This window comes from Aspergillus novofumigatus (genome assembly GCF_002847465.1).
Source record: "Aspergillus novofumigatus IBT 16806 chromosome Unknown P174scaffold_16, whole genome shotgun sequence".
NCBI classification, from domain to species: Eukaryota; Fungi; Ascomycota; class Eurotiomycetes; order Eurotiales; family Aspergillaceae; genus Aspergillus; species Aspergillus novofumigatus.
In genome coordinates this window covers 65,825-78,442 of record NW_020194289.1, presented here as the reverse complement: position 1 = coordinate 78,442, position 12,618 = coordinate 65,825, and the positions used below count along the sequence as shown (strand labels likewise).

Genomic DNA, 12,618 nt, shown 5'->3' with positions numbered 1-12,618 from the left:
GGTTTCGACCCAGGCTAGACGTCACTTACTCTTCCAACCTAGTGGTTAGTTAATCTTCTGTCTCCAGAGATGCGGACGAAAATGCGGACGAAAATGCGGACGGAATGCGGACGAAATGCGGACGGAATGCGGGCAGAAGCCAGTTGAACTAGTGTGCCACATTGAATCGGATCAGCTGGCCTTTTAGAATTTGCTCTTGATCCAAAATCTTTGCATAACTACTCCGTATAACGGAAAAGAATGGATGCTATATTTCACCCTGGAGGTTACATGAGTCTTTCGATTTTGCAAACTAAGCTTAGCTTTATTAGCCGGATCACGGATAGTACATCCTAGTTGGGAAGTTACGCTTGTATAGGGTATTTAATGGGTTAACTCTGCGCGGGAAATGGATGCTACATCCGTACCTATGGCCCATGGGTCATGCGTAGTGGTATGGGTAATGGGCGGAGACGGCTACCTGTAGGGTAAGCATGTCGACGTCTAAAATAGTAAAACTTGACCTTTAAAAACATCTAGGCTTTTTGCACTATCTTCATACTTTATATTTAGTAATTGCAGAGTTACCGTAGGATTTGCGGTCGCTCATCTCTGGTTAGCTGGAAATGAGGAGATGTAGAAGGAACTATGTTTGTCGTGAACCGAGGCCCTATCAAGTAGACATCAGAGCTTCGTATACGGAAAAACCCCCGAATATAAGCAGATTGATTGAATGTCAGTCTGGTGTTCAGCTTGTATAGAAACCCTCAAGTTTTCAGATAAGAATAATAACTATCAACTTTCCTCTGAATCACAACGCATCCGATAGTATATAGATTACCTGGGGTGCATTAGATTGAGAAGAATCAGACCTTCAATGGGTCATCACTTCCAGACAGATTACTAGTAAGATCGAGCCAGGTATAGTACTCGATACTGACAAGATGCCTACTGGAAAACCTCATTGGATGAGTAAGACTAGAGGAATACCTGGCACATATTTTGCTGATTGTTTCTATGCTCCAGACCCCCTAAGGCAGCATTAACCATGTCATTAAAGAACGATGACTTTATGGAGTTGCTCTACATGGTAAGCGTGGAAGGAAGAAATCCGGATCCTCGTCGGTGAACAGGTCGGTGGCCCAGTGCGTCATCTCATTCGGATTGCCCAGCTCCCCCCGTAGCGGATCCTGGTTACTGCACAAGTGACCAAACCCAGCTCGAACACCTCGCTGTATAATCTACCCAGAGACCGTTTCTCGCACGTAGACTACGAGTATGCTCAAGAATGGGGCTGCGCCGAAAGCTGCCTGTCAAAAGCGGGTTTGAAGAGGAATTGTGGCTAGTAAACTCAGGACGTGCGGTTTCGGTCGGGGACTGGCAACTTATGTGAAGGACCATGATACTCCCAGCCCTCTTGTAAAAAGAAAGAAGAAATGACGAGTCACAGCCAGTTAATCAAGCTCTGGCCACCACGGCCGTGCCGGACTCTTCTGATTCTTTCGCTGGGTGTTTCGCGAATTCACCAGCGCGACTAGTACCGGCCACGTCCCAAGTCTGTACACATTCACTCCGGGAGTGGTGACTGGCCTACCCAATTCTGCATTGGTTTCCTTTGGCCACGATTGAGTATCATCTCAATATGGCTCTGTAGATAAGTTGGGTTGGCCAAAAGGTGGGTAATTGTGTCGCCTGGACCTCCATGCTTCCTCCTGTAGTTGACTGGGTCAAGTGCCGGAATCGACACAGGGGCGTTTAGCGAGGTTCGAGTAGGGCAGAGGGGATAGCCAAACGCCTAGAACCTCCGAAATATAGCTCCTTGAGATACGAATACCTCCCTGTCATATGAAGACTTCAAGAGACAGGTCTGTCGGAAGAATATAGACCGTAATAAACCCTATGGAATGTCCCATAGAAAATCTAACCAAGTGCCGCTCGACTGGATGACCAGGGATGAAGCAAGGAGTAAATATAGAGGCAATGACGATTGTACGCACATATTCAGCTCAAAATCACGTTGTTTATTCCGCATCACAACAGCTGGAACTAACTGTTCGAGACGGGGCTAAGCCGGACATTGTTGAGCAACGTGCGCTATTCCATTTTTTGTGCTTGACTTTATGCAATAGCAGAATCATGCATATCCAGCAAGATAAACTATGCTGCCTTGCAGCTAGTTCACTTGCGCGGTACCATCCACGAAGCAACTATTATTAGCGGAGTAGTGTGGTTTGCTGCGCCATTCTTTTACTATAGATAGATTCTATCACTGTTAGTCCACGCCAGCAGAGCTTAGAACACATATTAAACTGGTATAAATTCAGATAGTTGCACATAATTTAAGTTTCTTCTGGGAATCTGTTTAACATCTTTTCCGTTGTCTTTAGCTCCGAATATAGGTTTTGGATGCTATTTATTCAACGTTCTTATATTCAACAGATCGGAAATCATGTTCAAAACAACTAGGTAGGTCGATGGCCTGAAAAGCAATAAACATGATGACATCCCAGTATCATTTTCAAGCCGGCATCTAACGCTTCTGCTACAGACGCTTCAAGGTATGGATTGGCTTTGCAAGTTTTGGGGTCTTGATCGCGCTTGCAATCATGCTTGGTGTTATCTTGAGCCGTCACAGAAGCGAGTACCCAGACTACCATCCGCTCAGATACAAGCTGGTGGAAGAATGTAAGTACCATCACGACCTATCCAACCTCGACCTACGCTATAAGGTGTCTCTAGATACCGGGAGCGACTTTTTTAATAAGTTCGATTTCTTCACTGGAAATGACCCTTCAAATGGTCATGTGATGTACGCCACGCACCAGGCTCTTGGTGATGCTGGGCTGACCGCCATTAGTTACGTGAATGCCTCCACTTCAAATGCCTTAAACCTGACGTACGCTACATCATCATCGGCATTTCTGCGTGTGGATACTTCCGAGCGCAGTGCCGTTAGGGGCAGAATGTCGGTACGCGTAACATCTAAGTCCACTTATAACGCCGGACTTTTCCTCTTCGATGTCGCACATGCACCATACGGTTGCGGAACATGGCCGGCACTCTGGCTCACGGACCCTGATAACTGGCCTAAACATGGAGAAATCGATGTCATGGAAGCTGTTAATTCGGCTATAACTGGCAACCAGATGACCCTCCATACAGCGGAAGGTTGTCGGATGAAGCATGAGAGGAGGCAAACAGGCCAGGCCATGGGTCTTAACTGCTATCATGCTATTGATAATAACGCTGGGTGTGGTGTTCGTGGGCTTCCAGACACGTATGGACAGAAACTAAACGAGAATGGCGGAGGGATATATGCAATGGAATGGAGGGCGGAAGGAATTAGAACGTGGTTTTTCAGACGTTCTGCGGTCCCGTCAGATGTCATGAGTGATTCCCCTGATCCCTCACTATGGGGAAGCCCCCTAGCCGACTTTCCGAAGACGGACTGTGATATCGGCTTATATTTCAAGAACCAGAGGATCATTGCCAACATAGATCTCTGTGGTGACTGGGCTGGCCAGCAGAGTGTCTACCAGGGGGATCAATGCCCTGGGTCGTGTAAGGAGTTTGTGAGTAAAAATCCGAAAGCGTTCAAAGACGCTTACTGGGAATTTGCAAGTTGGAAGGTCTTCTCAGCGGTTTAGAAGCTCGGACGCAACCTGGGAATTGGAAGACCAATTGGTATGATATGTTGAATGGGCCATAACTGTATGAATAAGTTGCACTGGATATGAGCCATTAACTTACATCAATTTCACTACTAGTCCAGAAGCCTTTTCCAGCTTTACACAAGAGCGGCAGAGCCGAAAGGATTTACTCCCTTGCAAGGGCCCACCGTATTAACAAAACCACCGGGGTTAACCGGAGTACTTCTGGGACAGCGGTGGGCAATGCTACCCAACCCATAGCTGACCCGTAACTTGGTTATTCACGTCAACTGTTGCTTCAAATATCGACTACGCTGCTTCCCGTGCGGTACTGCCCGAACCGACCCAACGTAGTTACATAGTTAGATTACGAAGCCACTGAAAATAATCCAACGAGTTACCCACGATACTACTATTAACTGCTATCGAGCAGTGGCCCCGCCCAACTGTGGAAGCCGAACTGGCAACGAAGCGACTACCACCCGATAAAATTTGTGTATTGTTGTATCTCAGACGAAGATTTTGTGTTGTTCTTCTGCTCATCTGTAGACTTACATTTTCATATACCAGTCAGACATCAGTTCGATTTCCAGTCAATCTGATATGAACCGGATTAAACTCGGTATATAAAACTCTATCGTTTACGGCAAAGCGACGGAAGTAACCACGGCAATCGCATTGTTAAAGGGTGCGGTGCTGTTTGAGAGTGATACTGTATGGTTTCGATGATCCTGCATGTCAGTTGAACAGGTTTGCGTGTTACTGCGCCTTCTGGTGCAGGTAAACCCCGTAAGCATTCAACGTGGCCAAACGTGCGATAGATAGTTCGAAATTACTGTTCACTCTGCGGATGAGAAAGCTGGCTTAACGACTGCAGAGCTCCCCGATCGTTGGCGTAGACGACTAGCTGGAAGTTTGGCGGTGCTATTCTATTTCAGGGTACCATTTTTTCAATGTATCTCATCGCATCATGAATTGCACGGAGGCTGCGACATAGATATCCGTACCAGCATTTGGCGGTGAACCAGATCACCTGTGAGCGTGTCATAAACGACCGATGATGTTAATCTAATTATAACTCTCGGCAGAATCCGCAAATATGCCCGTGACCTGTTCTCTCTCGACCGAGATCTAACATGGTCTCCTGGTGTTGTGCGACTGCTGGAAGCCTTCCATGTCAGGTGACGGCTCTGGGCATAGCTACGTGAAAAGCTTGGATAGGGACAAGAAGCTCCTGAATCGGTTGGTCGCTGCGTTTCTTCAGCAGACCCTGAGACCAAGGTAGACCGCGGTATTAAGTCCAGTGTTTGAGCACTCGCTTCCGTATTACTGATTCTAGGGACTGGGGGAATTGCTCATAGCCTACAACGCCGCCAGGAGTGGAAAGAAGTGTTCCCGAACAAGCAAATCAGCTACGGGGTTGACACTCGGTGAAACTCAACTTACAAGTCTTTGCCATTATTGCAGTGCCCTATCGAGTTTGTGGGAACTTGGGTGGTTGTGTATTATAACAGCTCGCACTTGCCCCATTCGAAGAAAAATACAACCTGCAGGTAGCCCAGATATCATTTAATTCTCTGAAATATCTCATGCTCGACATGCTTATCACCATGCTATGTTGTGTGGATCTTACCAGGCGTTATGTTGGGCGTCTCTTAATCTTGATTTGCATAATTTCTTATGCCTTTTCAATGGCTCGGAAAGCACTATTTTTCTCGTCAGATTTAGAAGCCCACTTCCTCTCTCCAAGTAAGTTCAGCACCAAGTACCTGAAGGTCTTGGACGAATCAGTCCGGCGCCATGAATCAACTGATTGTTCATTGACTTCAAATGGAACAACAAAGATTCCACGAATATACAACAAACCTACAAATCAGTGGATATTCCTTCACCTTGGATTGGAGCCTGAGTCTTGCAAGAGAATGGATAACCTCCTATGTCTAGTTCCTGCCCATATATGACAGTTATCCCTACCCAGTGAGCGAGCTGATGCCATTCGCTATCTCATCCTTCAGCATTTCGGTGGAATATATATCGATTTAGATATTGGATGCCGGCGTTGCCTGGACCCTCTCCTAAATTTATTGATATGGTTCCCCAAGACACGCCCATCTGGCGTCGGCAATGATGTGATGCCGAGCATACCCGAGCACCCATTAATGATGAAGCTTGCGCTGGATCTGCAAGACAGATATGCCTTGTTTCTGCCTCCTTACCTGGCAGTCTTCTGGACGACAGAGCCCCTGTATGTGAACGATATTTTGACGTCATGGCTACAACATAGGAGCAATGGTATGAGGGCGGACATTGACAAACATTCCGAGGCCCGAGGCGCCGGCTTGGTTATTCTCCCCCCAAAATTTTATGACCGCATGGAATACTCATTCTTCAGGCACGTGCCAGACTCATCATGCATGGCCCTGGTGCGGTTCTGTTGAATGCTAATTTCAGCGTTTGGGCGAGCATACTATTCTAGTATTGCCCCTGAGCGGGTCGTTAGTTTGCCTTCGGCGTATCAGACGGTTGTGAGATAATTGCAAATCGTGAATACAAGTAGTTCAGTTAGTGTTCAAAGGTGTTATGTAAATTGAGCGGCTCGTTTCGAGCCGCTCTACTGGAACGCAGACTGATATGGCCAAATCCTTGGGTGAACCTGTGCAGCCAAGTCAACTCGGGTGGCCACAGGCTGGTGTAGGAATTGGTAGGCTCGACAGGGGCCTGGGAGCTCTTGCGTGTGATTTTGTCGCAAAGATGCTATGGCAATAGCATTTTGCTAAAGCCGATGGCGGGCAATGCATGCGATCACCACCAAAGCTTGGGCTGGTAGTAACCGGTGTGACCATCACTGGAAAGGGATTCGGAGGTTAAGTGGTCAGCTTGGAAAACTGATGGGCGGCCGGCCGTTGTATTCGTGTCGCCATCTCTACCTTCCTGTTCAGAATCATTTGATACCGGTTGGTTGCTATATATGATTGACCCAGTAGTCGGAGCAATCCACATTGAGTGTTGACTGTTTCCTGTTTGGCCTATAGGCTTCAATGAAACCATCTCACTGGTGCTGCTGTGGAGCTGCAAAAGATGATCCAAGTAGAACGCCGTATTTACAGGGAGGCCCCTTTCTTCTAAAGCTCAAAGCTGTGCACTTATCTCCTGCATGAATCTTTCTAGGTCGATCTATCAGCAGCGAAGTCAATATAGTGGCAGCTATAATTTTCCCTGCAGCTTTGTTACTTTTTATTACCTTTGTGGACCCTCATAGTACAATACGCTGGTGTCCCAAGATAATCACAGATGGTGAATGGGTGGTTCCAAAAGTGCACACCGTCGCTTTCAGTGTCTGTTTCAAAGACCGATTCCGTGTGGGCGGAAGTCAATAATGATCGTCAAAAGGTATGCCATAGGGCAATAAAGATGTAGCTGGCAGGGCGTATGTACCACATTCTTGTTGTCTCTGGTACGAATTCTCTTCTAGCCGGATGGTCTGATCGGGCCCTCGCCGAGACAGAGACCTAGGAAAGAAGGGAACATCTATGTATATCGCCCTTGCTTGGCATCTACTGTTATAGGGTTTGCCTCGGTCCACGCTCACAATGCATAGTTCGCACTGTTAGTAATTAAAGATCAGAGCCTCCTCCAGCACTTGGATTTATTTACTTTTTGCTCATGGAAGGGGCTATGCTTCATATTAGAATATGGCTATAGATGGAAGGCTATTACCCCAGATTCCAGGTTTTCCTGCAATCCTCTAATCCTATGCAGGCGAAACCATTAAAAATGCTGCCTGGTGGTACTATAAGGAGCCGTATAACATAGTAAAGAACATCAAAGACTATATTGCATTCTGTGAAGTTTCTCCAACTCCGAACTCTGTGCATCCTACCAATAACGGACAGACAAGGACAAAGTGGAGATTGTAGAGGAATAGTATCTAAATGCCATAGGGTGTTGCCTCTTAACGTCCAGAAGCCCACTAAAGTAGGGCTACGAATAAATACAATTAAAGAATTTAAGATTACCACATATTCTACTAGAGCTCATAATATTAACTATGGAATGCAACTCAAATCACTAAGCTGCTTATAGTGGTACCAACAATAAATATCATCCTAAAATCTCCACCTTCAGTTATAAGGGCAAGATGGAAGCTTTCAGCGCAATATCAATAGTGTAGGGGTACAAGCCCTTCCATCATAAAGACATCCTCCAAGCTAACCTGGTTTCATGACTTAGGGAGGGAGTCGCATACAACGTGGATAGGAAATTGGCAACTGAGATTTCTCCTAGACTGGGGACCTAAGCTGCAAATACATATCCAACCCACCTAATCTATACTTTGGATTGGACTTCATCCAATCACAGTCTAATGCATATATCTATATGGGTGGACCATGCCAAACTGAATAGATATAGATGACCTATTAGGTGCGTATAACGAGCAGAATTATCTACGCATATAGATCTAGTGCTTTAACTAACCAATTTATAAGTCTAATTATACATGTCTCCGGAAGTAAGAACTATAAGTTAAGTCTCAGATTTATTGTTGCTATGCCATTATCATCGTTATTTGCTTTAATAGAATCAGAGTTTATTTTTGCTTTTCATTTGGATGATTCCCATCTATAGCAATACACTCATAATAGCATTAGGGAACTTATTCACTCAGATAGATGGACTTCTTTTTCAAACAATCAGATGTGTTTACCTGGTTCCACCCATAGTCAGGACAGACAGCACCAAAGTCAGAACACACGGGAGCAATGGATTACGCTGAAAGGAGCCCTACTGTTATCCAGTCAATTCATGTCGCCAGAAGTTTCACAAGTCTCGTCGACTCTCCAGCCATTTTCAAAAAGAGCATCTTTCCTCGTCCATTGAAGCCGATCGGAAAACCTATCCTTGTCCAGTCACTACATGCAGTCGACGATTCTCTGGACTCCCTTGGGGAGCAATAAAAGGCAAAGGCTCGAACCAAATCTGATCTTTGTCAGGCAACCATGGCCGTCTGGTTGGATTTAGCACATAACACCACGGGCTGGTCCCTGGTGGATACTGGGCGGATGGATGAGATCATACAGGGAATAGCCTATCCAACCACTCAGTACCCTTTGCTTATTTTCTTTCTAGGAAATTATAATCACATGGCAGCACTGCGCTCTCTGTTTCCCCATAATAATATAAAGCACTGAGGTTCTGCTAGCCTAATCTACCTATACCTCTGCACCACTACGTCCCACACTAAATACCCCATCCTTTTCGCGGAGGCTAGTCTCCAGAATTTACCTGCTATGGGTAAATGGACAGTCTCCCTATCTATAGATAGCTTATAGAGATACCCCTTTCTAGACTGGTCGTGGGCTGGGTTTGGATGGATCCGCAGGGGGTTCAATCCAACCCACATGGGTTTTAGGTTGATCCACCACCTATCTAACCCACCCTCATATCTATACAGGTTGGGTTGTGGATACCCATTCTACCTATATTATACACGTGATTTTGGGCTATACTACTTTTAGTAGGTGGAAAGATCTCTAATTAAGAGAATATCATAAATATCAATAATTCTGCCAGTCATGTGCACCTAATGGGTTACCCATATCCATATAGGTTAGATGCTATCCACCCATATCTGTGGGTTGGATCAGGGTCGACCCCCATCCAACCCAAAGTGCGGATTGGGTGGGTTGAATATGGATTTGCGGATTGGGTCAGCCAGTCTACCCCTTTCAAAGCAACCACTTTGAAAGCACCACCAAAACCATACACTATCTGCTGATAATCATAAGGCTCATATTTCTATAGACACACACCATGTGTCTTTTTGTGGACAGCATGCGGGAGTTAAAAAATAGCAAGAAGCCTTCTGGAAGAAGCATAACACATAGAGTTGCATTTGGCGCGGGTTCGGGCAGGTTCGGGCGGGTTCAAGCCTAGTTGGCACCGAACCACTGCGGTTTCGGGTTCAAAATTTAGAACTCGCACCGAACCCAGACCCGATGCGATTCGGTTGCGGTTTTCACCGCAAAACCCGCTGCTAGGCCTAGCTAGGCCTAGCTAGGCCTATACTAACTAACCATGGTTAGATTCGGTTCGGTTTCGGGTTGGTTAAACCGCTAATTTTAACCGTTTTAACCCTTACCATTCCCCCCTTCGGGGACCCCTCTGATGCCCCTATCGAGCATGCTTATATAAAATTATGATTTTTATATGAAATATATGGTAATTATCATCATATTAATCTAGATCTAAAATATGAGTTCAATATCTATAGGTTTGAATGGGTGGTGGTTAAAAAATCATTTTTAAATATGGTCATTGTCAACAGTCGGTCGCATATATATATAGACTACCACTACTTTCATACCAACCTATTACAGAGATGAAATTCCCTTATATCTCAGCAACCACCAGGTATTTTTAAATGATATTAATATCACTAGATAGCCTGAATCAAGGGCTATCCAGTGATATTCATATTAATTTAGAAATACCTAGAATTCAGTGATTTCTAGGTAAAATGGGTGCGGGTTGGTTAACCTAATCCGGTAAACCGCAAAAACCATAACCGGCGGTTTTAACCGAACCCGAAACAGTTCCAGGGTAGAGAAACCGAACCCAAAGTGATTCCCTAGGCTTGCCCCTGACCCCGCACCGCTGCGAGTTCGGTGAGGTTCGGGTTCGATTTTTGCGGTTCGGTTATGCAACTCTACTAGTGAGTTGAATCCATGGTAGAATCTAGTGATCTGATTAGTCCAGCCAGAATTCAGCTAAATATTGATATCTAATACTCTCTGGATTTAATAGTGGTAAGATATGGCTGACACATAGTTATCCATACAGATCAGATGTCATCCATCCATATCCATGTGGGATGGATCAGGGTCAACCCCTATCCAACCCAAAGTGCGGATTAGGTCAGCCAATCAGCATATTTAGGAATCATGGTAGCCCCGCTTAGTCAGTCTTCCCTTTGTTTGAAATATTATCTTGGTGGGAGTGCTCATTGCCTGTGACAGACCCCGCTTCCAGCATTGGCGAGGGTGGGGTTGTTAGTCTGGAGATTGGTAGCACTCTAGCTTGGTATACTGGGTCCTTTGCCATGAATCATACTGGTGCTAGTGCAGACACTTTTTTGCAGCTTGAAATTGTGGTTAAGGGAGTGGTCTGGGTGAATGGCATCCGGGGGGTATTGGACAGTTGGACCATAACAGCAGCTCTACGTCGCAGGGTATATGCTGAAGGAAACAAACAAAGTTGCTGTGCTGGAGCTCGAGCCCCAAACGGGTGTTGAGGTATCTGCAAAGGAGTGACTTCTCGGAGCTGGGGAAATAATCCAGATCCAGGCTGTGACGACTGTCATTAGGTCAGTCAGCAAAAGAACCTAATGTAATCGACTAGCTAGACGCGCAACTGCCCACCAAGTCTCTCAACAACGCTCTGGCTCAGTAGCTGAATAGTTGGTGGCTCAGGGACCCAAAGGCCACCACCAACATATAATGACCCTGGGTCAAGACAGAGATAGTAGCAGGCGTATGGTCTCCTTCTACCGGCGTGCGAGAAAACAGCAGAAAAGTGGGACTGGGAAACACTGAGACTGAATAAGTATGCTCCCTTGGCGAAAGACAAGAGAGAGATAACTCAACCTTGTGGGGTCTTTGGGTTCCTTGCTGAAGCGAACGTCTCGATATATGCGAAAGATATCTCTAAGCGGTAGCTGCGGGATTGTGGCGTTAAAGGTAATGATTTCAGTGTTAGTGTTTCGACAAATGACTCCCCGTTTTTCGTGGCTCATCTGAACTCCCTTCCATGGCCTACAGGCGTTAAAACAGCTGTGCGCTTTGGTGTCGTGGTGCTCTTACTCTTGAACCACGCGCGATTGTTGTTGGACCTGAGGTCCTTCGGGTATAGTAGAGTGATTTTGTGTACTCTAGTCTCAGAGTACTTAATTCCGTCAAGCGGACGTAATTTCTAATCATCACTATGGCTCCAGGTGAGGTTGCAGGTATTTTAAATTTAGCTTACTTACTGATATGTCAGTTCCAATTAATGCAGCTAAATTTCAGTATCAAAATTAATGATTTACAGGGTGGTGAGGACATATTAGATCAAGGATTTAATATGGTTTGAGTTCCCGCAGCAAAAAAGCAAAGCGCACAAACTAAATATTCAGGGGTTGAATCCCATCATCTTTTACATCCCATCATCATTCAGATATTTACTTTAATAGTATTATATTCATCTAAACCATCCATTAAGAATGGAACAGCAGTTATTCATCCAGCTTAACCAGCCACCAATCATTATCTGCCGGACCTACCACCATGGGGTGTGGCCTGCTGAGGTAGAAAGCCATCTCCAGGGGAAAGCCCATCAGTTACCCTAGGCCACTGCAAAGTAGATCCATCAGGCCATTTAGAGCTGGGAGGGCGTAGAGCATGACCCCCAAGCTATTTAATAGCCTAGTCAGATCACCCAGTTAATTTCCCACCTAGATGAATATCCTGATGGGTTATTATGCCAGCAAGACCTAGCAAATTACCAATTCATCACCCGTTCACTCAATACATTGAAGCGGCATTGGCGCGAACATCATGGATGGATAGTGCCATGTGGTTAAGGTCGACCACGCTTGCAGGGTCAGGAACAAGCGCAGATTGCAATCCAGCAGGGATATCAGGTGGTGACCTGCCAGTGGTTTTTTGTGAATGGATAAGTAGTATGTAGTGTATAACTAGCTAGTAGAGTTCACTAAAGCAAAGGGGAATAGATAGCTTGCCAAGGTAAGAAGGAAGAATAGTAGAAGGAAGTAGCTAAGGATATCTTAGCTAAATGTCTTAATTCCTTGATTTCTCTTGATTGCTTGATTGATTGTAAAACTAGGTGAGGAGTGACCTTGAGGACATATTTATAGGCAGTGGGTAGCTAGGTGATATCACTATGCTGTCATAGTGAGATCACTATTTGCCTCTTATTAAGGTTTAACCATACC

At 45.5% G+C, this 12,618-nt stretch overlaps 4 protein-coding genes across 4 annotated transcripts; 3 read left to right on the top strand and 1 right to left on the bottom strand.

The window, feature by feature from the left end:
• The first annotated feature begins 2,348 nt into the window (after positions 1–2,348).
• Positions 2,349–3,740, top strand: P174DRAFT_516571 (glycoside hydrolase family 16 protein). Its single transcript, XM_024832351.1, has 4 exons — positions 2,349–2,445; positions 2,528–2,664; positions 2,719–2,788; positions 2,837–3,740. Exons 1-4 carry the CDS (start codon positions 2,429–2,431, stop codon positions 3,624–3,626), a joined length of 1,014 nt encoding a protein of 337 aa, XP_024676978.1. The 5' UTR covers positions 2,349–2,428; the 3' UTR covers positions 3,627–3,740.
• A 1,416-nt stretch (positions 3,741–5,156) lies between these two features.
• P174DRAFT_473819 (uncharacterized protein) lies at positions 5,157–6,043 on the top strand. Its single transcript, XM_024830640.1, has one exon. It carries the CDS (start codon positions 5,219–5,221, stop codon positions 5,588–5,590), a length of 372 nt encoding a protein of 123 aa, XP_024676977.1. The 5' UTR covers positions 5,157–5,218; the 3' UTR covers positions 5,591–6,043.
• On the top strand, positions 5,603–6,067 carry P174DRAFT_380554 (uncharacterized protein; the record flags this gene model as incomplete). The annotated part of the gene is made up of 1 exon (XM_024822986.1): positions 5,603–6,067. A coding segment is annotated over one exon (465 nt), but the record flags the coding sequence as incomplete, so codon positions are not given.
• A 4,778-nt stretch (positions 6,068–10,845) lies between these two features.
• On the bottom strand, positions 10,846–11,496 carry P174DRAFT_455603 (uncharacterized protein; the record flags this gene model as incomplete). The annotated part of the gene is made up of 3 exons (XM_024829337.1): positions 11,273–11,496; positions 11,048–11,217; positions 10,846–10,982 (listed from the first exon to the last, which is right to left on the bottom strand). Exons 1-3 carry the CDS (start codon positions 11,419–11,421, stop codon positions 10,846–10,848), a joined length of 456 nt encoding a protein of 151 aa, XP_024676975.1. The 5' UTR covers positions 11,422–11,496.
• Between the last annotated feature and the right edge of the window lie 1,122 nt (positions 11,497–12,618).